Source organism: Hyperoodon ampullatus (genome assembly GCF_949752795.1).
Source record: "Hyperoodon ampullatus genome assembly, chromosome: 2".
NCBI lineage: Eukaryota > Metazoa > Chordata > Mammalia > Artiodactyla > Ziphiidae > Hyperoodon > Hyperoodon ampullatus.
The window spans coordinates 37,832,320-37,856,651 of NC_136915.1; the positions used below are offsets into that span (position 1 = coordinate 37,832,320).

Sequence of the window (24,332 nt, forward strand, 5' to 3'; positions counted from 1 at the left end):
ATTATCTCTGCTCCATGATTCCTGGGGCCTCAGTTGGAAGACAGCCGGGACCACAGCAGGAACTCGAGCGAGGCTGATGAGGATCACTCTTGCTGATTTTTCCTTTTGTCTCGGGCTCCAATATGGCTCCATGTGGCACTCTTACTGTTTTTATTTAACATTTTGATAGGTCGTTCTTCATTCTTTTTTTTGCATTGATTTTTTATATTGCATTAAAAAGTATCTATCTTGATTACTGGATTTTTTTTTTTTTTTTTTTTTTTTTGCGGTACGCAGGCCTCTCACCTCTGTGGCCTCTCCCATTGCGGAGCACAGGCTCCAGACACGCAGGCCCAGCGGCCATGGCTCACGGGCCCAGCCACTCCGTGGCATGTGGGATCTTCCCGGACCAGGGCACGAACCCGTGTCCCCCGCATCGGCAGGCGGACTCTCAGCCACTGCGCCACCAGGGAAGCCCTTGATTACTGGATTTTGATCTCTCCCTTAAATTTTGCATCAGAGGCAAATGCTTCACTTGCCTCACCCAAGACCAAGCCTTGAGCAGCACAAGGAGGCTGGGATCTTCTGGGTCTTGAAGGTGGGACTCAGAGCTGGGACTGTGCACTGCAGCACCTACATGTGGCCTCTCCCTGTAGCTTAGGCTTCTCTCAGCTTGGTGGCCGGATTCTAAGAGGAATCCTGAGTGAGCTTCCAAGATATTCCAGACCGAAGCTGCATAGCCTTTCCTGACCTAGCTTTTTTTTAAAAAATTATTTATTTATTTTATTTTTGGCTGTGTTAGGTCCTCGTCGCTGTGTGCAGGCTTCCTCTAGTTGCAGCGAGCGGGGGCTACTCTTCGTTGCGGTGTGCAGGCTTCTCATTGCAGTGGCTTCTCTTGTTGCGGAGCACAGGCTCTAGGCACGCGGGCTCAGTAGTTGTGGCTCGCGGGCTCTAGAGCGCAGGCTCAGTAGCTGTGGTGCAGGGGCTTAGTTGTTCCGCGGCATGTGGGATCTTCCCGGACCAGGGATCGAACCTGTGTCCCCTGCATGGGCAGGCGGATTCTTAACCACTGTGCCACCAGGGAAGCCCAACCTAGCTTCTTAAGTCACATAGCATCACTTCCTGGCCAGATTCAAAGGAAGCAAGTAGATCCCACATCTTGATGGGAGGGGGGTCAAATGATTTTGTGGCCAAGTTTTAAAACCACTGCAGTGGGCCGTGTGGCAGCTGGGGCACATATGTTGTGGTGGCTCCATGTCTGTCTAGGTGGGATAAGCTTCTCTTTCTTCCTTTTTCTCCCCTTTCTCCATATTTTCATGCAGTTTCCTGAAATATGTTTGTCTGGCCAAGCTGGGTTTTGTAACATTACATCTCCTCCATACCCATGCAGGGGCCCCTGGAGGAGGGGTGGGTCAGGGAGCCCCATGTTGAAGGTCGTGGGGAAAGCCCTGCCCTTCCAGGTTCCTACAAAAGAGTGGAAGAGGAAACCTGGGACCAAGTAATGGCTTTCTGGTCCCCACTGCAGCAGATTCTGATTGCCCATTCTTGTCTGTTCTTCACTTTGAAGTAGAAATAACCAGGGAAAGGGTTCTGACACTTACATCTGCTAATTTCTGAGGATGGTTTGTTTTTGGGGTTTTTTCACAGAATTAAGACTTCAGAATTTCTTTTAATGATGATCCCCTTCAGTCTAAAAGAGTCAAAATTAAAATTAAGGGAGGACTTCTCCAAAGTGGTCCTGCCTGGAATTTATCTCCACTTATAATGGCTGTGAAGTGAAAAATGGCAGTTTCCTTCCAAGGAGGGTTGCTATTCCAGGAATTAGTGGCAGGCAGGGACTAATCATGATGAGCCGTCTAAAGCCACAGAAGTATTCACTCACTGGTCTCCCTCCCTGGAGAAGAGGAATGTCAAAGTCACAAAATTTTTTGGAAGGAGAAATTAATTCTGTTGAGAATTTGAAATATATATGTGTGCGTGTACATATATTAGTATCTTTTACAAATAAATTATTACCTTAGGAACATAAAAATTACTGTGTATGACTTAATTAGAAACAGACAACTCATTGTAAATTAATTTGCCAAGTGTATGCTTACCCAAAAATCAACTGGCCAGATGACCAATTTGCTGAGTCCCCAATTCACCAAATTACCAATTTACTGAAAATGTTTACTTTAAATGTTTAAAATATTTAAAGTGTATAGCAGTTCCTCTTGGTTATATTGGTAGGGCCTAAGAGAGCTGGGAGAAGCCGGAACTTCTGAGTTCTCAGGGGTCTAAGCCTCTCTCTGCCCCTCAGTACCACTTTCTGCCCTTGGTTGGTCCCCTTCTCTGACCCTTGCCCTCCCTTTCTCGGCCCCACCCCCTCCCCATCCCCTCTTCTCCCAAGGATGGGCAGTCTAGGCCATGTAGCATGGTGACCTCCAGCAAGTTTCCTCACCAGGTCCCCCCTCCTTGCCCCTACTCCCTGCCACTGCAGCTACAGAGAGCTTGGGCAGAGACAAATGAAGATTCCTTAAAATGCTGCTATGAAGGCCACATGAAAGGCATTATACTCAAACTTTGCAGAAATCCGCAAAAGCTGTTAAATCAGTCCATCTATATTCATTACCTATTGCTATATAACAAATTACCCTAAAACCCAGTGACTAAAAAAAATAAACATTTATTTTCTCCCACAGTTTTTGTGGGTCAGGAATCTGGGAGCAGCTTAAATGAATGATTCTGGCTCAGGGTGTGTCATGAGACTGCAGTCAGGCGGTCAGCTGGGGCTGTAGTCATCCGAAGGCATGATCAGGTCTGGAGGACAGGCTTCCAGGGTGGCTCACTTACACGCCTGGCAAGTTAGTGCTGGTTGTTGGCAGGAAGCCTCCGTTCTTCACCATGTGGACCTCGCTATAGGGCTGCTTGAGTGTCCTGACATGTCAGCTGGCTTCTCCCAGAGCGAGTGATCCAAGAGAGAGCAAAGAGGAAGCCCCAATATCTTTCATAATCTAATCTCAGAAGTTGCACATGTCACTTCTGTTTCACTCTATTCATTGGAAGCCAGTCACTAAGTTGAGCCCACACTCAAGGGGAGAAGAATTGGGCTCCACCTCTTGAAAGGAAACATACTAAAAACTTTGTGGACATATTTTAAAACCACTGTACCATCTGATAAAAATTGCTGAAAATTTAACAAATAGCTATAAGAAACAAGTTTATGGTAAAATGGAAATATTTGCGAATTTGCAAAAATGGTCATTTGGAGAATAATTTTTTTTTTCTAATTGACCTACAACCTACGATTAACTTGACATGCTCATAAAATGATCCTGTTTCCTATAGTGAAGTTGGAAGTGTGGCTTATCATCCACAAAGTACAACAGCAGGATTCATGGCTAAGCAAACTGCATTCACTGACACAGTGGACTCCTCTAGAAATGCTAGTGCAGGGAAACAGTGGCCCTAAGTGACCAAACAGGAAAGACACAGACAAGTCTTCAAATGTGTAACATCTCTTCCCCTGTCCTCCAGAGACCTGGAGAGACTGGCGATGGGCAAGAACATCATTGTTAATTTTCCTGAGGTTCTTTGTTCTGTGAAGTTATGTCGATTCCTAATACTAAGAAGTATGATTGGGACTTCCCTGGCAGTCCAGTGGCTAAGACTCCACACTCCCAATGCAGAGGGCTGGGCTTTGATTCCTAGTCAGGGACCTACCCTGACCACCACCCCTCCCCTCACCCCCTGGAAACCATCAATCTTGTCTCTATGGATTCACCTATTCCAGATATTTCATAAAAGTGGAATCATACAATATATGAACTTTTTATCAGGCTTCTTTTGCTTAGCATACTGTTTTCGAGGTTCATCTATGTGGTAGCATGTATCAGTACTTTTCTTTTCTTTTTCGGTTGCACTGCGTGGCTTGCAGGATCTTAGTTCCCCGACCAGGGATTGAACCCAGGCCACCACAGTGAAAGCACTGAGTCCTAACCACTGGACCACCAGGGAATCCCAGTACTTTGTTCTTTATTATGGCTGAATAATATTCCATTGTATGGATATACCACAATTTGTCTCTCCATTCATCTGCTGATGGACATTTGAGCTGTTTCCACCTTTTGGCTATTGTGAATAGAGCTTCTATGAACATACATGCACATGTATTTGTTTGAGCACCTGCTTGCAGTTCTTTTGGGTATACACCTATGAGTGGATTTGCCAGGTCATATGGTAATTCCATTTAATCTTTTGAGGAACCATCAAACTGTTTTCCACAGCAACCGAACCATTTTACATTCCCACCAGCAATGTTTGAGTGTTCCAATTTCTCCATATCCTTGCCCACACTTGTTATTGTCCAAATATATATATATAGCTATCCTAGTGGATGTGGAACCTCATTGCAGTTTTGATTTGCATTTACTTAATGACTAAAGATGTTGAACATCTTTTCGTGTGCTTGTTGATGTTTATGTTTCTTCCTTGAAGAACTATCTATTCAAGTCCTATGCCCATTTTAAAACTTGGGTTGTCTTTTTGCTGTTGAATTGTAAGAGTTCTTTATATATTCTGGATACTAGAATGGTTTCTCCCATTCTGTTGTTATCTTTTCACTTTTTTGATAATGTACTTTGTTGGTTTACTTTTAAATAACTTAAGTTTTTCATTCATTCATGTACTTATTCAACAAGAGCAGGCACTGGGCTGGGCACTGTGTATATAGTGACAAATGAAACAAAGTCCCTGCTGTCCTAGAACTTTGTTACAGAAGCAATAATCATAGTAATAATAACTGGTGATCACTACCAGTGACTGAGGATGACTATGTGCCAGGCACTGTTCTAGCTCTTTCATCGTCTCCAGTGATGCTCAGGATAATTCTGAGGAGTACATAGTACTATCATCCCCGGTTTACAGGTGAGGAAACTGAGGCACAGAGCAATTAAATAGCCTGTCCAAAGTCTCAAAGATGTTAAGCGGGAAAGCTGTGGGTCACACCCAGACAGTCTGACTCCTGCACCCATCTCCTCACCACCACACTCTCTTGTCTCCCCAGTGTTATGAGAACAAGACTTTCTTCTTTGTTTTTACCAGTTTTGAGCAGCACACAAAACCTGAGGATAGACAACATCATTATTATTACAATAAAACATATTTTTAAAAATTACATGTCTCAGCTTCATGCCCTTCACAAGGTCAAGCAAATACTAAAAAATTTCTTTTTTTTCTTTTTTTTTTTTGCGGTACGCGGGCCTCTCACTGTTGTGGCCTCTCCCATTGCGGAGCACAGGCTCCGGACGCGCAGGCCCAGCGGCCATGGCTCACGGGCCCAGCCGCTCTGCGGCATGTGGGATCCTCCTGGACCGGGGCACGAACCCGGGTCCCCTGCATCGGCAGGCAGACTCCCAACCACTGCGCCACCAGGGAAGCCCCAAAGACTTCATTTTGAAAACTACAGCTTTTGCCCCGTAGAACCTTGTGCCTTTGTTTCCTCCTCTGAGTTGACACGGGGAGTAGTGTCAGCCTTTCCTGCTGTGTAAGAGGCACAGGTCTTGTGTAACTTCAATGGACAACAGTCACAAGGCTCTGACACTAAAGGACAGTTTCACATAAAAACCTACTGAATGTTTTTAAAAGATACATTATTTCTCCAAAATTACATGAGCCCTTCAACTGCGACACTTTACTTAGCATTTATAAGTTTTATTATACAGTCTTCCAGAGTTTTTTAAAAATAGAAAGTCCTGGGCTTCCCTGGTGGCGCAGTGGTTGAGAGTCTGCCTGCCAATGCAGGGGACACGGGTTCGAGTCCTGATCTGGGAGGATCCCACATGCCGTGGAGCAACTAGGCCCGTGCACCACAACTACTGAGCCTGAGCTCTAGAGCCCATGAGCCACAACTACTGAGCCTGCGCGTCTGGAGCTTGTGCTCCGCAAGGGGAGAGGCCACGATAGTGAGAGGCCCGCGCACCGCGATGAAGAGTGGCCCCCGCTCGCCGCAACTGGAGAAAGCCCACGCACAGAAACAAAGACCCAACACAGCCATAAATAAATAAATAAATAAATAAATAAATAAATAAAATTTTTAAAAAAAATAGAGAGTCCTTGGGAAAAACTTGTTTCTAATTGCCCAGTTGGCCTGGCCCTAAACACTGTTTCCGCCAGGGCCTGATACTGTCTCTCCTCACCCCACCCTGCACCTGGTGTGGGGTGTGCCGCTTGGGTGACAGGGATGCTTCTAAGCACCAGCACACAGGCTGGTTGGGCTTGGCGAGACCGGCCCAGAAGGGCAGATACCAATGGGAGACACACCTTGGTAATTATTGATTCAGCAACAGGTATACCACCATAGCACATAACACTAATTACCTTGTTGCTTGGCTTTTTTTTCTTTTTAATTAATTAATTAATTAGTTAATTAATTTATTTATTTATTTTGGTTGCGTTGGGTCTACGTTGCTGCTCCCGGGCTTTCTCTAGTTGCGGCGAGCGGGGGCTACTCTTCGATGCGGTGCGCGGGCTTCTCACTGCGGTGGCTTCTCTTTGTTGCGGAGCATGGGCTCTAGGCGTGTGGGCTTCAGTCGTTGTGGCACACGGGCTCCGTAGTTGTGGCTGGCTGGCTCTAGAGCACAGGCTCAGTAGTTGTGGCGCACGGGCTTTGTTGCTCTGCGGCATGTGGGATCTTCCCGGACCAGGGCTCGAACCCACGTCTCCTGCATTGGCAGGTGGAGTCTTAACCACTGCGCCACCAGGGAAGTCCCTTGCCTGGCTTTTTTAACAAAATACTGCATAAAATATATTTTTAATGTTTCGACTTTGGGCTTTGAACAGGATTTGGTAAAAGAGGTGGCGGAATGTAAAGAGATCAAAGACAGGATGTAATTGGTCAGGAAGATGCCTGGCACGGGTCTTTTCCTTACAACAGTGCAATTTGCCCAACTTATTCATAACCTCAACTCTGCTGGAAAAGGCAGCAAAGCTGTATATGGATGGCACTGAGGTGCACTTCTTTAGTGTGGCCAGCAGGTGGCAGTCTTGTCTGGAAGTGAGGACAAAGAACGGGGGCACTGGTTTTCCCAGGCTCTAGGAGCAAAGAATTGTAAAACCAACCTCATCAGTGCTGAGTGCCTTGGCAACGGTTGCCTGACAGAGCCACAATTCCCAGGTGCCATGCCATTTCTGAGGCACGTCTGCCACATGAATACGAAGCCTGCTGCTACAGCTCTGTCTCCCATTCACTGCAATTCCCTGGGCAAGTCTTTGTTCTGGGTTTCTGCATCTATCAGACAGGTGATCACAGAGCTTTCTTCTGGCGCTGACAGGCTGTGGGCTCCATGGTTCCTCTTTGGATTGGAGGAATCCTTCCCCTTGCACTCCAGTTTCCATCGAGTGTCGGTGGCATGCTCCTTGCATGTAGCTGACACATACCCAATCTGTTATTTGTCCAATGAATGGGCACAGGTCCTGCAGACCTGCTTCTCAACCTCACTGGGCATGAACTCTCAAACTACAAATGCTCCTGATCCCACCCTCCTCCCTGAGGACTCTGATCCCTTCCTCCCCAGACCCCATACTTTCCTGTCTTCCTCCTATCTCTCTGGAAACTATTTCTCAGCCCTTCATACATCCCTTTTCCTCCACCAGTCCCTTAAGTGTTGGTTTCTTTTTCTCCTAGGAATCAATCCCAGGTCTTCTTCTCTTCTCTTCCTTTTGATTCTGTGGTACCTCATCCACTCCCATGGTTTTAATTACCACCTATAATGATAGAAACAATAATAGCTCACTTTTATAGAGTATTGACTATATACTGAGTACTGCTCTAGCTCATTACTCATTTAGTCCTCACAACAAGCTGATGAGGCAGATATCACTATTATTCCTATTTTATGGATGAAGTGCAGAGTGGCTGAGTGACCACTGTGCAGCTCAGACCTCTCTCCTGAGCCCGAGAGCCTGACCCTCATATCCACTTACCTTCTGGACATCTCCCCTTGGATGTCACTGACCATGTTCAGAATTAGACTCCTGCTGTCATACCGAGTGAAGTAAGTCAGAAAGAGAAAAACAAATACCGTATGCTAATACATATATACGGAATGTAAAAAAAAAAAAAGGTTCTGATGAACCTAGGGGCAGGACAGGAATAAAGACGCAGATGTACATAATGGACTTGAGGACACGGGGTGGGGGAAGGGTAAGCTGGGACGAAGTGAGAGTGGCATGGACATATATACACGACCAAATGTAAAATAGATAACTAGTGGGAAGCAGCTGCATAGCACAGGGAGATCAGCTCGGTGCTTTGTGACCACCTAGAGGGGTGGGATAGGGAGGGTGGGAGGGAGACGCAAGAGGGAGGGGATATGGGGATATATGTATGCATATAGCTGATTCACTTTGTTATACAGCAGAAATTAACACAACATTGTAAAGCAATTATACTCCAGTAAAGATGTTTAAAAAAAAATTAGACTCCTGGTATTTCTGCTCCAAACCTTTCATTCTCCGAGGTCCCAATCTCAGCAAAAAGCATCCAATCACCCAGGTTAGACATGTGGGTAATTGTCATCTCTTCCTGCTTCCCACCTTCAACCAACTTCTAACAAGACCAGTCAACTCTAATTCCTTAATATCATTCAGATCTGTTCTGCCTTCTCCATTCTGTCTCCACTGCTATAATTCAGGTCTTTGTATTTCTCACATCTACACTGATCTCCATCTCTCCAGCATGGTACCCACACAGTCTATTTTCCTGGTCCCCCACCAGAGAGGTTGCAGTGGAGCTTAGTTTAACGGTGAAGAATATGAGGTTTGGAATCCAACAGAGTTATTTCACTACTCATTAGCTGTTTGACCTTGGGCAAGCTTGTCAATCTTTCTGAGTCTTAGTCTTCCCTGAAATGAAAGATGAGAAAACATCTCCTCTACAGGGTAGTTGGCACATGCAAAGCCTCCAGAAGCTGGGGCTGGCCTGCCTACACAGCCTTAGCTCTCACTCCATGACCCACGACGCTGTGTCCCAGCCAGACCTCCCTGTTTGCCTGGCTACCAGAGTGGCACACACTATCCAACATGGCACTTGCCACATTCTCCCTCCCAGTCCTTCTCTTCTCCCCATGGCCTTGCCAGTTCATGTGCCAGCTTCTCCAGGGAAGTCTTCTGATTCTCTATCCCCCACGACCTCAACAGGCCCTCACACCAGCCTGGCTTCCTTTGTGTTCCCATGGCTCTTTTAACACCGAATCATAAATGCCAATTTCTTTACTGGTAGTCTGCAATGGACTGTGTCATCCCTGAGGGCAGGGATTGTATGTTAGTCCTCCTCATAGCCCAGGGATCCTGCACAGAGAAGATGCTCAATAATCATTTTGTGAGATGAATGAATCAGCCAATGAATAAATCAGTGGCTGCTTCAATTTAGAACAGTTGGGTGTTGTCAGCACCACAGGCTTCAGGCAAAGCTGCCAACGGCAGCAGTCTCCTGTTCCCTTTGCTTTCTGAATGACTCCGCTATGCTGAGTAATTTGCACAGTGTATAGAGTTGTAACTGGCTGTGGTTCTTGTGGAGATATCTGGGGAGGGACTAGCACTTCCACCTTGGGTGTAAACAGTGGCACCTGTGAAATTTAAAACTCAATCAAAAGTGATTCAGTGGGGGCTTCCCTAGTGGCTCAGTGTTTAAGAATCTGCCTGCCAATGCAGGGGACACAGGTTCAATCTCTGGTCCGGGAAGATCCCACATGCCGTGGAGCAACTAAGCCCGTGCGCCACAACCACTGAGCCTGTGCGCTAGAGCCCATGAGCCACAACTACTGAGCCCGAGGGCCACAACTCCTGAAGCCCACTGCCTACAGCCCGTGCTCTGCAACAAGAGAAGCCACCCAATGAGGAGCCCACGCACCGCAACGAAGAATGGCACCCACTCGCCACAACTAGAGAAAAGCCCACGTGCAGAAACAAAGACACAACACATCCAAAAATAAAAGTAAATAAATAAGTTTATTTTTTTTAAAAAAGTGATTCATCGGGGAGTTCCCTAGCAGTCCAGCAGTTAGGACTCGGTGCTTTCACTGCCGCGGCCCGGGTTTGATCCCTGGTTGGGGAACTAAGATCCCACAAGCCGACTGGCACAGCCAAAAAAACAAACAAAAAAAACCAATGATTCAGTGAATAACTCTTCATTTTGCCAAGGATCCCCATACATAATCAAGGAGCAGATACATAATCAGTGAAGGCTCAAGCATTTAGTGCCAAGTGAAGACGCAGAACCAGGTAGTTGTCTCCTGGAGAGCTTGGTCCCATGTGGGCAGAGAATGCCATTGGTGCTCAGGGAAATTTCATTAAAATATCCTCATCCATTCATTTTGACCCTGAATGTTCACCTAGCCACTTCTTGCTGCAGGAAAAGCTATCTGAGGCACAGGTTGGCATTTTTTCCAGGGCATCCTGGCACTAAGGTGCCACCAGCTTGTGCCTGGGAAGAGCCCAGCTACTACTGAGAGCTGTGCTGCAGCTGACCAGGCCCCTATAGTCAGATATGAGGAGGAGCCAACCACTCAGACCCCAAAACCAAGCAGCACGAATTCAAAAAAAAGGAAGAAAAGGTTTCACAACCAAACAATAAAAGAACAAGGGAGAAAGACTTGGGGATTGCAGGCACCAGGCTATAGCTGCCAAGTGGCCAGAGGCATCCCAGGCTGCATTTTTATCCAGGTGGGAGAGCGTTTGGGTGAAGATGGGGAGGCTCAGTGTCCTGGTCCCTTTCCCTCCACAGGGTTGCTGGCTCTGTGATTCCAGACTAGAACCATATCTGAGCAATAAGAGGATGGGGTAGGGTGTAGTTGGGATTATGAGGGCTACCCCAGGAGACCTGGATGAAAGAAAGTGCCAAAGCAGTGGCCAGCTGTTTCTGAATCAGGTTGGCCCACAGAGGAAAGGGGCTGTCCGAGAGACCTGTCCCCAGAGTACCAAGCACTGGAAGGGGTGGCACCAGACATCCTTGAGGATCTTCCTCGTGGGAGAGTAACTCTTTGATTCTGTGATTGGGAAGAACAGGCTGAGACCAACTGGGGTTCATTCCAGGAATGCAAGGCTGGTTCAATACCCCAAATTCAACCAATTTTATCTACCAGATTAACAGACTAAAGAAGGAAAATCACATTATTGTATATCAATCATTGCAGAAAATACATGTGACAAAATTCAAAACTCATTGGTAATTTAAAATTCTCAGAAAAATAGGACTAGAGAAGCGCTTCCCCTGAAATTCCCTGGCACTTCAGTGGTTAGGACTCCACACTTTCACTGCCAAGGGCCCGGGTTCAATTCCTGGTTGGGGAACTACTATCCCACAAGGCATGCGGCATGCCGGGGGAAAAAAAATAATAAAAAGAAGGAAAAAAGAAAGGTTGAGAGAAGACCTTCCACAGCTTGATAAAAAGCATCTACAAAAAGAAAACTCTACAGCTAACATTATACTTAATAACGAAAGACTGAATGCCTTCCCCCTAAATTCAGGAACAGAGACATGGTGTCTGCTAAAGGATTACTTCTAGCAAAAGAAAAATAATCCTAGGAGACAATTCTCTACAGCTCTTTCACGTTTCTGCATAACTTGTAAATGAAATACTTAATGTTCTTTCTTCCAGACTATCTTTTCAAGGATGTTTGTTTAGCAAACAGCTTTGGAAAATAAAGATGTTTTGGGACTTCCCTGGTGGCGCAGTGGTTAAGAATCTGCCTGCCAATGCAGGAGACGCAGGTTGGATCCCTGGTCCAGGAAGATCCCACATGCCACAGAGCAACTAAGACTCTGTGCCACAACTGTTCAGCATGCGTGCCACAGCTACTGAAGCCCGTGCACCTAGAGCCCGTTCGCCACAACAAGAGAAGCCACCACTATGAGAAGCCCGTGCACTGCAACGAACAGTAGCCCCCACTCACCGCCAACTAGAGAAAGCCCGCGCACAGCAACGAAGACCCAATGCAGCCATAAATAAATAAATAAATAGATAGATAGATAGATAATAATAAAGTCCATAAATTAAAAAAGAAAGAAAAGAAAAGAAAGATAGTTTCCACTCTAGAGCAAAGGGCAGGCATGCTTACTGACTGCTATATAGCATTCAGGTTCTCTGAAATCAGGGTTCCTCTCTGTAATAAAATCCATTGCATAAGCAGACGTTCATCTGTGTTACTCCCATGGGACTTGGGGCAAAGGGAACTGACTCAAAAAGAGAAAACCGATACAATCAATAAGAAGACTATAAAAGGAGACATCATTATAGATGGTACATTCATTAAAATGATTTTTTAATGACATAATGAAAACTTCTTGCAATATGTTTGAATATTTAGATGAAAACAGCGAGAAAATATAATTTACCAAAACATACTCGAGAAGTAGAAAACCCACACTGTCCTCTAACCATTAAAGAAAATGAATCAGTAATTAATTTTTTCCATAAGATCAGAAGCTTCAGAGAATTCTATCAAACATTCAAGAAAAAATTCTAGTCTTAAACTCTTCCAGAGATTAGAAAAACATAGTACATCCTTTCCAAAAATCCCTTTCACAGATTTTCCGGGAGGAGTGGCCATAGCACAGGAAAACACACCAGTCTTGGACAGTTACAATCAGTTAAGGAGACAGTGGCAAATGTAGCTAAGTGTACTCTGGTCTCTCTTCACATCACTTGTCCTTTTTTTTTTTCGGCTGCCGTTGGGTCTTCGTTGTGGTTCACGGGCTTCTCGTTGCAGTGGCTTCTCTTGTTGTGGAGCACTGGCTCAGTAGTTGAGGCACGTGGGCTCACTAGTTGTGGCTTGCAGGCTCTAGAACGCAGGCTCAGTAGTTGTGGCGCACGGCCTTAGTTGCTCCGCGGCATGTGGGATCTTCCCAGGCCAGGGTTCGAAGCCGTGTCCCCTGCATTGGCAGGCGGATTCTTAACCACTGTGCCACCAGGGAAGTCCCAGATCGCTTGTCTTTTACCTTTTACTAAAGATTTTGTGGAGAGGAATGTGTGGAAGGTTGCCGTCTCATCTAAGAGGGAATGTTTCCAAGGTTTCATCTATTAGGTATGACCTTTGCTATAGTTTTTTGTAGATAGCTCTTACCACACTGAGATTCAATTTTTTCAAACTTTCTTTCTATTAAGATTATATATGTGCATTGCTAGATGGCACATTATTCCTTTCACATACTGCTAGACTCAATTTGCTAATATTTTGTGTAGAATTTTTGCATCTATATTCACGAGTAAGATTGCTATATAACTTCAATAGAGCCTCACTTACAGATTGGGGCAGGGAATCAGAGAACGCAGTTCCCAGCCTACAACTTAAACTTGGAACAGTTTTCTAAAACAACAAGTTGGCTGTATCTTCTATTTCTTAACTAGGAACCTCTTTTTATTTCTACACATCAGCCATTTGTCTTTGAGAACCCACATACTTACGCTGATTTAAGTAAAACCTCAAAAGATTCCACTACCAATTCTCAAGTGTTTCTCTCCACGAAAGTCTTTGCCAAGACAAAAACGATTTCGTTAAACTGGGGAGAAATGCGTATGTGTGTACCATGCATGCCCATCCTCCCATATACTCGTTGGTCCCCCAACATTTGCGGTGCCTTTCTACGTACAAACAAAAGCCTTTCTTCCATTGTAGAGAATTACCCCTAAACATGTTCTTACTGGGTAAAAGCTCCTGACAAGAAAATAAAAGGTGCAACTTCCCTGGTGGCGTAGTGGTTAAGAATCCACCTGCCAACGCAGGGGACACGGGATCGAGCGCTGGTCCGGGAAGATACCACATGTCACCGAGCAACTAAGCCCGTGCGCCACAACTACTGAGCCCGAATGCCACAACTACTGAAGCCCTTGCGCCTAGAGCTGGTGCACCACAACAAGAGAAGCCACTGCAAGGAGAAGCCCGCGCACTGAAACAAATGCAACAAAGAGTAGCCCCCTGCTCGCCACAACTCGAGAAGGCCCGTGCACAGTAACAAAGACCCAACGCAGCCATAAATAAATCAATAGATTAAAAAAAATTTTTTTAAGTAAATAAAACATTAATTTTTGTTTTTCAAACAGGTAATACTGTTAATATTTCTCACGTAGTCTACACTGCATTCTGGTATGCAGATGAGCTAGTCAGGGAAACAACTTTGACCTCGAAGTAAGTGGAGATGCCAGCAGCACTTGACTCTGCAGCTGGGGGGACAGCTCATTTCTAAGCCCTGTCTTCCATGCAGCAAGCACTTGTGTTCACCCGCTGTCCTATCACACCACATTACCTGCCCACTTCCAGCTCTGCCTGTCTGGGGTTCTTTTCTCTTTACAAAAATATTCAGTCCTCTGCCATCTTCCCAGGCTCTCCCACAGCCCACTGACCCCCTTTATAGCACTTGTCACCACACTGTTCGCCAGGCATATGAGGCGTCCTATGCAGATTTGCCGAAAGGCTGAGTCAGTGCTAGATGGAATGAATGACTGCGAAGCAGCTACAGAAAATGCCCTCTTTAAATTCTAATCCCCTCCTCCTTCCTGACGGAATCTTTCCCTCCTTTTGCTTCCACCACTTCCTAGCTGTGGTACCTTAGGCAAGTGCTTTACCTCTCTGTGCCTCATTCCCTCAAATGTCCGATAGGGATAAGTCATCATGCTGTTGCAAACTGAAGCTCGTTGGTCACAGGGATCGTCACTGGGACACTGAACGGAGAGCCCTCAGCACAGAGCCTAGGCAAACAAGGCCTCAATAAGGGTTCGTCAGAAAGGAAAGTTTCTCTCAACTGCTGTCGACCTTGCCTCCTTTCTCATTTTCTGCTACACATCCCCACCCACTTGCTCTGCCTCCCCCTCACCCCTTGTCTTTCCCCATCCTGTCTCCCTTTGAAGACCCGCCGTCCTTCCCTCCTCCACGAAGCCTTCTGGATTCCTCAAAGCCCTTTGGCAGCCCTACCTCTGTGGGGCCTCCAGCTCTTTTCAGCCTCTAAGCCTCCAACCCTTCTTCCTCCGGCTGTGGCTGGTTCTGTGAGTCCCAGGGGGCCTCGGCCTCCTCCTCCCTCTCCCCTTTAACCACGAGCTCCAGAAGGGCAGGACTGAGGGGTCGCCGGCCCAGCTCCCCCGACACCTGGCACAGGGCTGGCCAGTAAGAGGTGCTAAGAAAGGTCGATAAAGAGTTGGGGGGAGGGGGTGCTGCTTTCTGGCGAGGGCGAGGGCGGGGAGTGGCGCGGCGGGCCTCTCCAGCGCCCCTGCCTTCCCCAGCCATCGAGCTGATCAAGGACCTCGTCAACTACGACGTGTGCCCGGCGCTGCTCAAGGGTCTCGTGGCGCTGCTGATACCGTCCTTCAAGGAGACCAGCAAACAGCAGTCCCAGATCGTCAGCGGTAGGGATCCGCTGGGATCGGGGTGGTGGACCCCGACGGGGCAGGGTGGAAGACGAGGGCGAGGGGTCCTCCAGCCTCACGGCCACTCCTCCCTCTTCCAGACTCTTCGGTTCTGCAGCTCACCGCCCACCTGCCGTTGTTCTTGCAGCAGGCCGCGGCCGCCAAGGCCATCGGGTAAGCGGGCAGCAGGTGGTGGGCGGATGCGGCAAGCCAGGCCCTGTCGCCGCCCATGGGCCCCCAAGAGCGCTCTGGCCGCCGGAGGGTCCCACGGGGCCGCCGCAGCCCGAATCCCACCCCCACCCCACACCACCCCCGCCCAGGATCCTGGCGCGAGGCAACACGAGCCTGGCCGCGGAGATGCTGCACCTGCGCGTGGTGCACAGCCTCATGGCCGCCATGGGCAACATGGACCACAGCAACAGCCAGCGGCAGGCCAGCCTCACGCTAGAGGTGCGCTGGGCGGCCGGGCGGCGGTGCTGCGGGCACAGCGCGTGGGCACGGCAGTCACGCCCCCTCGACCGCCCACGCAGTACTTTGTTCAGTTATTCCCAGTGGTGGAGGAGCACGTGCGCAGGTCCATGGGGGAGGAACTCTACAAGCTCTTCCGTGTAAGTGCTCCCACCCCGTCGCGCCCCGCGGGACAGAACAGTGCCCCTGTGCACAGCCCAGCGCACGGCCCCTCCCCTGGTACACCCCACACACAGATCGGCCTCGGCGCCGGCGGCGGGAGGGACTGCCCTGGCTTGGGCTTCTCCACCTGGCACCCTTCCGTCCCCTTTCCTGCCCTTCCAGTCAGGCTAAGAGCCCGACCGCAGCCTGCAACCTCCATCTGCCCACGCCCAACTCCAAGTCCAGGCTGCCCTGGCATCCAGCCTGGTTCCCCTTGCTCCTGTCCTCAGAGCAACGCCGAGGACTTGTACGTGAAAATAGACAGCATTCAGGCGGACATCTTGGCGGCCAACAAAGTCAATGTCACCAAAGGTGAGTGGGGTGCGAGGGGGCCTGGGGCAGAGGTGCGGGCGGCACCCAGACTCAGGCTCATCTCCCTGTCCCCAGAGCTGTATCTCAGTGGCCTCTCCGACAGCACCATGAGCTTTTACTTTGGCCATTGTAATCAGGGTCAGGTGGCCTACATCACACACTTCCAGAAGGAGGCTGTGGAAGAAAAGGACTAACAGAGCCTCCAAGGCAATCCAGGAAGCTGAGGCTGTGTGGCAGGGAAGCCTGGCAGAAGGAAGGAGCCAGGGCCAAGCTCCACTTGACTCCTCTTGGCCCTTGGTGGGAGGCTGGGGTTCTGCCCGCCAGAAGGGGAAAAGGAGAGCTGGCTGGGAAGGGTTCAGTAAACAAACGGTCTTGCTACCTATCTGGTGTCCATGTGTGGAGGGCAGAGGGAGATCTAGTGAGAGTCATGATGATGGGTCGGGGTGCCTCTGCTCACCAAGGATAAAAGCTGGTCTGAGGGGAAGGACCACCAACGTCGTAGAAGATTCAAGGGCACAGCCTGAGGAGTGGGCCTTACCTCAGCTCCCTGCTGGCCCCTGTGCTCTCCCATCCAGGACACCACACCCACCTGGTTTTCCTCCTGCCTCTCCGGTTGCTTCCTTTCATTCTCTTTTGCTGCTTCCTCCTCTTCAACCCAGCTTCCTTCAAGGTGGAGTGAGGCAGGACTCTGTGACCTGGAGCCTCATCCCTACGTTTACACCCTGGTGATTCCATTGCTTTAAATACCACTTCTGTGCAACGACTCCCACATTTCTATTTCCAGATAAACATTTCTATGTCATTGTGTTGTCGACGAATAATTTAATCAGTTGATCTAAGAAAGCAATGGAAAATTTTATTCGAGCCAAATTGTGGCGTATAAGCTGGGAACAGCCTCTCAGAAAGCTCCAAGAACTGTTCTGCCTGTGAGAGGTCAAAGCACAGTTATCCAGGGCTTTGTACCTTAAATGACGTACACAGTGACATTCACACAATCCAGATCGACACCTACAAGGCAAGTAATGGGTCATGGGTCATCAGGGCCCCTTACAAGATCAAGAAGGAAGGTTATCTCCTAAGGACTTATCTCATTGATACTAAGAGAATGTTGCTTTTTAGAGTTGAGCAGGTATTTCTGCCGATGGGGAGGTTGGTCGATGCATGGTGCAGATACGCAATGCACAGTAGAGGGAGGAGAGGAGGCCAAAGGGCAGAGAAAAATTTTTATGTTCAAATTTTCCTTGACTCGCTTTAGAATATGGATTTATATTTCATCAGTGTCCAAAACTGAACTCCCAGTCCTGCGCCATCTTCCCCAACTCAACTGATGGCAACTCATCCTTCCTGCTTCTCAGAACAAAATCGTGGTGTTCTCCTTGATGTCTCTCTTTAACCTCTGGATCCATCCTGTCTGTTGACTCTACCTTCCAAATATATCCAGAATCCAACTATGTCTCACTACCTCCATTGCTAATACTCGGGTCCAAGCCGCCATCATCTCTCCTCTAGATGACTCCACTTTCTGCCCCATTCTCTTTGTCAACGCAGCAGCCAGAGTGCTCCTTGTAAACTTCAGATTCTGTCACTCTGCTCAGAACCTTGCAGGGCTCTCCATTTCACTGAGTAAAGCCCAAGCCCTTACTGTTATGGCCTCCAGGGTGATCTAGTCTCCCATGACTTCTGAACTCTCTCCTACTTCTCTCTCTCTTCTTCACTGGGCTCCAGACACATTGGCTGTGTGGTTCTTGAAGGTGACAAAACAAGCTCCTGCTTTAGGGCTTTGGTGCAGACTTTTCTGCTGAACACGTGAGAGAGGTTCTATTCCTAGAACCCTCACCCCAGGTGTCTGCATGGCTAACTCCATGACCTCCTTTCAACTCTTTACACAAAAGGTATCTTCTCAGGACTTACCTGGTGGTGCAGTGGATAAGACTCCGTGCTCCCAATACAGGGGGCCAGGGTTCGAACCCTGGTTAGGGAACTAGATCCCATGTGCATGCCACAACTAAGGAACTGGCGAGCCACCACTAAGGAGCCCGCCTGCCACAACTAAGACCCTGTGCAACCAAATAAATAAATAATTTTTTTAAAAAACAAAGTTATCTTCTCAGGGACGGTTACCCTTTTTCAAGTCACATCCCACACTACCAACCCCTATACTCTGACCCCCTACGCCTACCACTGCTGTTTTTCCATAGCACTTACTTATGTGGTTTTTATTGTCTGTCTCCCGACCTGAATGAAAGCAGGGCAGCAGGGCAGTGATATTTGTTTTCATTACTGATATGTCCCAAATGCTGAGAACAATGCCTGGCACATATGAATGAACGACCGAGTTACTGGGAGGGAATTGTCCCTCAAAGTCAGAGGACATCAAGTCAGAGGCCATGAAGTCAAATGGCAGTAATTCTCCAGGGTGCCACAAGAGGGCATCACCGGCCCTGATCTTGTTGGTCAAAGGCAGCCTAACTTACCCCAAACTGGGATTTTTGAGCCTCAGCTTTCCTCTATTTGGGCAGAGGGAGGAGAGAAAAGTTAACGAAATATCGGTATGTTTTTCATAAAGCTAAATGGATTTCCTGTTTGAAAGACGTGTCCTGTCCTTTGGTGTCAAGTCACTCTTACTGTTTTTAGTCTTGGAATGGCCTTTTTGTAGAATCATGATTTTAAAAATTAGTATCCCTGAAATTTTTGCGAAATTTTAATAATTGGAAAATCCAAAACTCTGGAAACCACTGATCTAAAAGGATAATACTTTAATAACAATGAAACTTTTGAAAATGAAATCTTGGGCTTCTCCGGTGGCGCAGTCGTTGAGAGTCCCCCTGCCGATGCAGGGGACACGGGTTCGTGCCCTGGTCCGGGAAGATCCCACATGCTGTGGAGCGGCTGGGCCCGTGAGCCATGGCCGCTGAGCCTGCGTGCCTAGAGCCTGTGTTCCGCAACAGGAGAGGCCACAACATTGAGACGCCCCCGTACCACAAAAAAATTTTAAAAAAAAAGAAATCTTAAGGGACTTCCCTGGTGGTCCAGGGGCTAAGACTCCACGCTCCCAATGCAGGGGGCCCAGGTTTGATCCCTGGTCAGGGACCTAGATCCCTCATGCTGTAGCTTAAGATCATGCGTGCCGCAGTTAGGATCTGGCTCGGCCAAATAAATATTTTTCAAAATAAATAAATAAAAATGAAATCTTAAGTATAATACAAATATCCAAAACAAATATACGTTACATGAAATTTATTACTATACATTTATTTTCCCCCAACTTTTTATTTCCAAAAGTTCAAAACTACAAAAAGTTGAAAGAATGAGTACCTATGACACATTTTCTTTTTCTCTGTTTACTGGGCTATTTGAAAGTTTCAGATATCATGACATTTCACTACCAAATATTTCACATTATGCGTCTACTAAAAATAAGGCTGTTCTCCTGCATAATTACTATATCATTATTGTGGTAGTGTGAGTCATAGCTTCCAAATACATCCACATCCTAATCCCAGGGACCTGTAGATATGTTACTTCACATGGTAAAAGCGATTTTGCACGTGTGATCATGGATCTTGAGATGGAGAGGTTCTCCTGGATTATCTAGGTGGGCCCCAGGTAATTACGAGGCTCTTTATACGGCAGGAGGATCCAGAGTTAGTTAGGAGATGACACGACAGAAGCAAGAGATTTGGAGTGCAAGGAAGGGGTCACAGGCCAAGGAATAAAGCCAGCTTTCTAAAGGCAAGGGAACAGATTCTCCCTTGAAGCCTCTAGAAAGAATGCAGCCCTGTCAACACCTTAATTCTTCACTCCTGACTTCCAGAAGTAGTTTTAAGTCACTAAGCGTGTGATAATTTGTTACAGCAACAAGAAAACAAATACGGTTATTAACGGGATAATGTCACGTGAAGTAGAGTACATACTAAAATTTCCACAAAGGTACCAAAAGTGTACCTTCTGCTTTCTTCCTGCCTTCCTTTTCTTGGTTTGTTATGGCGTTTTGTTCAGGATCCAGTTAAGGTTTGTATATTGCATTTGATTGTCATGCAGTATAAGCTTTTATTTTGTCTAACTTATGTATTGTACTTATTTGGGGCTGTGTTAGTTCTTCATTGCTGCGCGCGGGTTTTCTCTAGTTGCATGGAGCCGGGTCTGCTCTTCGTTGCGGTGCGCGGGCTTATCACTGCGGTGGCTTCTCTTGTTGCGGAGCATGGGCTCTAGGTGCGCGGGCTTCAATGCTTGTGGCACTCGGGCTCATTAGTTGTGGTGCCCGAGCTTAGTTGCTTCACGGCATGGGGAATCTTCCGGGACCACGGCTTGAACCCGTGTCCCCTGCAGTGAGAGGCAGATTCTTAACCTGTGTACCACCAGGGAAGCCCTAAGCTTACTTCTAAAATTAAAATTTATAGCAATTATTTGCGGTCTTGATGCACATTAGAAAGTGGAAACTACAGGTGATCTTGAGCATTTCCTTTTCTTTTTTTTTTTTGGCCGCGACGCGTGGCCTGCTGGGTTTCAGTTCCCCAACCAGGGATGGAACCTGCGCCCTCTGCCATGGAAACGTGGAGCCCTAACCACTGGACCGCCAGGGAATTCCTACGATTTCTTATTTTTAAAGTTCTAGTTTTAAGGCTAAACTACCTCATCATAAAGTAGTATATATAAAATATATATCATACAAAAATCAACCAACTATACTTGAATTTTTTGGAAGTTTTTGGAAAAGCCAAGTTATACAAGTGCAGCAGTTAGAACCACACTCCCCCAGAGGCGAGCCTCGCCGGAGGTGTGCACATACTGCCTGGAAAAAACTTTTGCATACAGATGTGCCCAAGCCTGAACTTGAATTCAAGACCTAACCAAAGCTAGGTTAAGCGAATAGTCTACAGCGAGCAACCGGCTACTGGACGGCTGCCTGCTCTGTGCCAGGCCGCGTGCCGGGCAAAACAAGCAGATCAAGTTTATTGTCCCTGGTGGTCTCCAACGTGCGAAGTCAGACCCGAAGCCCTAAGAACAAAGTACGTTCTCAAGTTCTGAAGTATTTCAATTCTTTAAAACTGTGGGTCCGCTCGCGCGAAGAAAACAGGGGGCGCTTCTCTCGCGCCTTTTTCTTTTTCTTCCCGGCGCCGCCTTCCTCAAAACAGTATCCATACCGCCCCCCCAGAACACCACACGGACTCCGGGAGCACCAGCTGCACCATCTACACTAAGCCCGCCTAAAAACAACCTCACAGAAACATGAGACAACACGTTACTCCCATCGAGAAGTGCAGTTGTTTACGAATAACAGAAACCGAAAGCACGGCTCGCAACTATATTACAGCGCTCCGCCAACCAGTTTAAATCCAGGTGCTTACCAGGCGTCCGAAATCACACGGACATCACGCTTCTCATCGCGAGAACACACCAACAACCATCAACGTGGAGACACGACAAACCAAAAAACAAACCCGGACACACCATCAGAAAAACGGTCTACAACTAACTCAAAACAGCATTGCCACTTTTTCCAGCGTGTAGAACACTATCACCAGAAACACATCGAAACGTAAAGTATTCTTTGTTTTGCACAAACTTATTAGCCTTGTAAATACAAGGCCTCAAAAAATTGAGTAGAAACTCGGAATTGTTTCATCTCCACGGAAATCTTTAGTAAAAAGCGAAAGATTTACGCGTTTTGAAAAGAAACCAGATAGCATCATAATCTCTCACACAGTCCTCGGCTAACTGGAAGTCCCAAGGCACCAATGGTAACTATTTACCCGCAAAAAACCAGTGAGTTCTGCAATGATTTCACACAATTCTGTGAAAATATCCTGATTTCGAGCGGGGGCGGGACACAAAACAAATACAAGGCTAGAGCCTTTCGAAAGTAGGCCAGATCCCGAATGCCATGCATTGTGGGTATGTAAATGAAGCTGAGTCACCAACCTCGCGCTTCGGCAAATGCCTTCCTTTATTAGTTTTCCTGCTCGGTCTAGAGCCACCACCAGGGGCCGGAGCAGAAGCCAGATAGGAATACAGTCGCCGAGCCCAACCAGAAAGTCTGTTTTATTTTGCTTTTTTTTTTTTTAAGAGACATTTATTCCTTTTCCAAATAACAGTAAGACCAGGAGGAAAAAAATGGTTTTAGCATAGATTAAAAAAAAGTACAAATCTGGGGTTTGGCCGGAAAAAGTTATTTACAACAGGGCTTCCCTGGTGGCGCCGTAGTTGGGAGTCCGCCTGCCGATGCAGGGGACACGGGTTTGTACCCCGGTCCGGGAAGATCCCACATGCCGCGGAGCGGCTGGGCCCGTGAGCCATGGCCGCTGAGGCTGTGCGTCCGGAGCCTGTGCTCCGCAACGGGAGAGGCCACAGCAGTGAGAGGCCCGGGTACCGCAAAAACAAAACAACACAAAACAAAAAAAGGTATTTAAAACAATGTGGGGGGAGGGAAAACAAGCAGCTGTTTCACATTACAGACCTCCCCCCAACCCCAAAGCTTAATATTTCCTTACAGGTCAAAAAAGAGACACAGTTGGTTCACAAGCTGGAGGTTGGAACTTGAGTAACACACTTAGAAAAACCTAGACAAGGGCAGCGTCCTCCCCAGCCCAGGTGCCACTGTAGGCACAGCACAAGAGACTACAGACAGCAGGGGAAGGTGGACACTCAGGGTTTGGGAGTGTAGGCACCCCCGCCTCTGGCTCAGGGATTTGGGGAGTAAACATAACCTACTTGGAGAAGAATCGGGGAAGACAACCAGCAAACTGCCTTCTGCGCGGCTGGGGACAGGGAAGGAGGTAGGGCCAGGGGCAGGAGAATTTCACATTACTAACCTAACTTGGGAAACTGCAAGGGACCATCTTCAACTGGCCTTAAGAGCAAGAGCAGATGGATGATGGTGTTGCCGAAATATCAGCTTCCCTGTGCACCACTGCCGAACAGAAATACGGAGACAGAGATTTTGGAGGAAGAGAGAGATGGCTTTATTTTTCTGCCAGGCAGTAGGGAAGACACAGCAGGCTAGCGCCTGAAGAACTGTGCTCCCATCTCCTTCAGGAATCGGAAAAGATTTTATATGTGGGGCTCGCAGTCTGGCATATATGATAAGGATCAAAATAGTGAAGGTCTTGCGTTCGTCTTCTTCCTGCATTATTTCTAAACAGTGACTGCTGGCATCAGGCAGCCCGGTAACTGGGTCGGTTTGTCTCGGGGCTGTTGGCCTGCTGCGACCATTTTTCTGAAATGCAAATGCTACAGGGGGTGATTTGCTACAAGGCAGTGCAGGATGTAATTCACATAGTGTTAAAGAGTCATAGTTTGGGATGTCCCTGGTGGCACAGTGGTTAAGAATCCACCTGCCAATGCAGGGGACACGGGTTCGAGCACTGGCCCGGGTAGTTCCCACATGCCAAAGAGCAACTCAGCCCATGTGCCACAACTACTGAGCCCGAGTACCACAACTCCTGAAGCCCGCGTGCCTAGAGCCCGTGCTCTGCAACAAAAGAAGCCACCCAATGAGAAGCGCGCGCACTTCAACGAAGAGTAGCCCCCGCTCGCCGCAACTAGAGCAAAGCCCGCACGCAGCAACAAAGAACCAACGCAGCCAAAAATAAAAGGAAATACATAAATTTATTTATTTATTTTAAAGTGATTCAGTGGGGGATTCCCTGGCAGTCCCCAGTTAGGACTCGGTGCTTTCACTGCCGCGGCCAAGGTTCGATCCCTGGTCGGGGAGCTAAGATCCCACAAGCCGAGTGGCACGGCCAAAAAAACAAAAGTGATTCAGTGAATAAATCTTCATTTTACCAAGGATCCCCATACATAATCAAGGAGCAGATACATAATCAGTGAAGGCTCAAGCATTTAGTGCCAAGTGAAGACGCAGAACCAGGTAGTTGACTCCTGGAGAGCTTGGTCCCATGTGGGCAGAGAATGCCATTGGTGCTCAGGGAAATTTCATTAAAATATCCTCATCCATTCATTTTGACCCTGAATGTTCACCTAGCCACTTCTTGC

At 47.6% G+C, this 24,332-nt stretch overlaps 1 protein-coding gene across 1 annotated transcript in view; it reads left to right on the top strand.

Moving 5' to 3' along the window:
* The window catches only part of ARMH1 (armadillo like helical domain containing 1), a gene marked incomplete at both ends in the record, with an annotated part of 32,949 nt that extends 16,418 nt beyond the window's left edge, over nucleotides 1-16,531 (top strand). The window contains 6 exons of the mRNA XM_079720682.1: nucleotides 15,234-15,356; nucleotides 15,458-15,530; nucleotides 15,677-15,806; nucleotides 15,887-15,964; nucleotides 16,256-16,337; nucleotides 16,413-16,531. Coding sequence (XP_079576808.1) covers nucleotides 15,234-15,356; nucleotides 15,458-15,530; nucleotides 15,677-15,806; nucleotides 15,887-15,964; nucleotides 16,256-16,337; nucleotides 16,413-16,531 — 605 coding nt within the window. The remainder of the gene's footprint in view (nucleotides 1-15,233; nucleotides 15,357-15,457; nucleotides 15,531-15,676; nucleotides 15,807-15,886; nucleotides 15,965-16,255; nucleotides 16,338-16,412) is intronic.
* Between the last annotated feature and the right edge of the window lie 7,801 nt (nucleotides 16,532-24,332).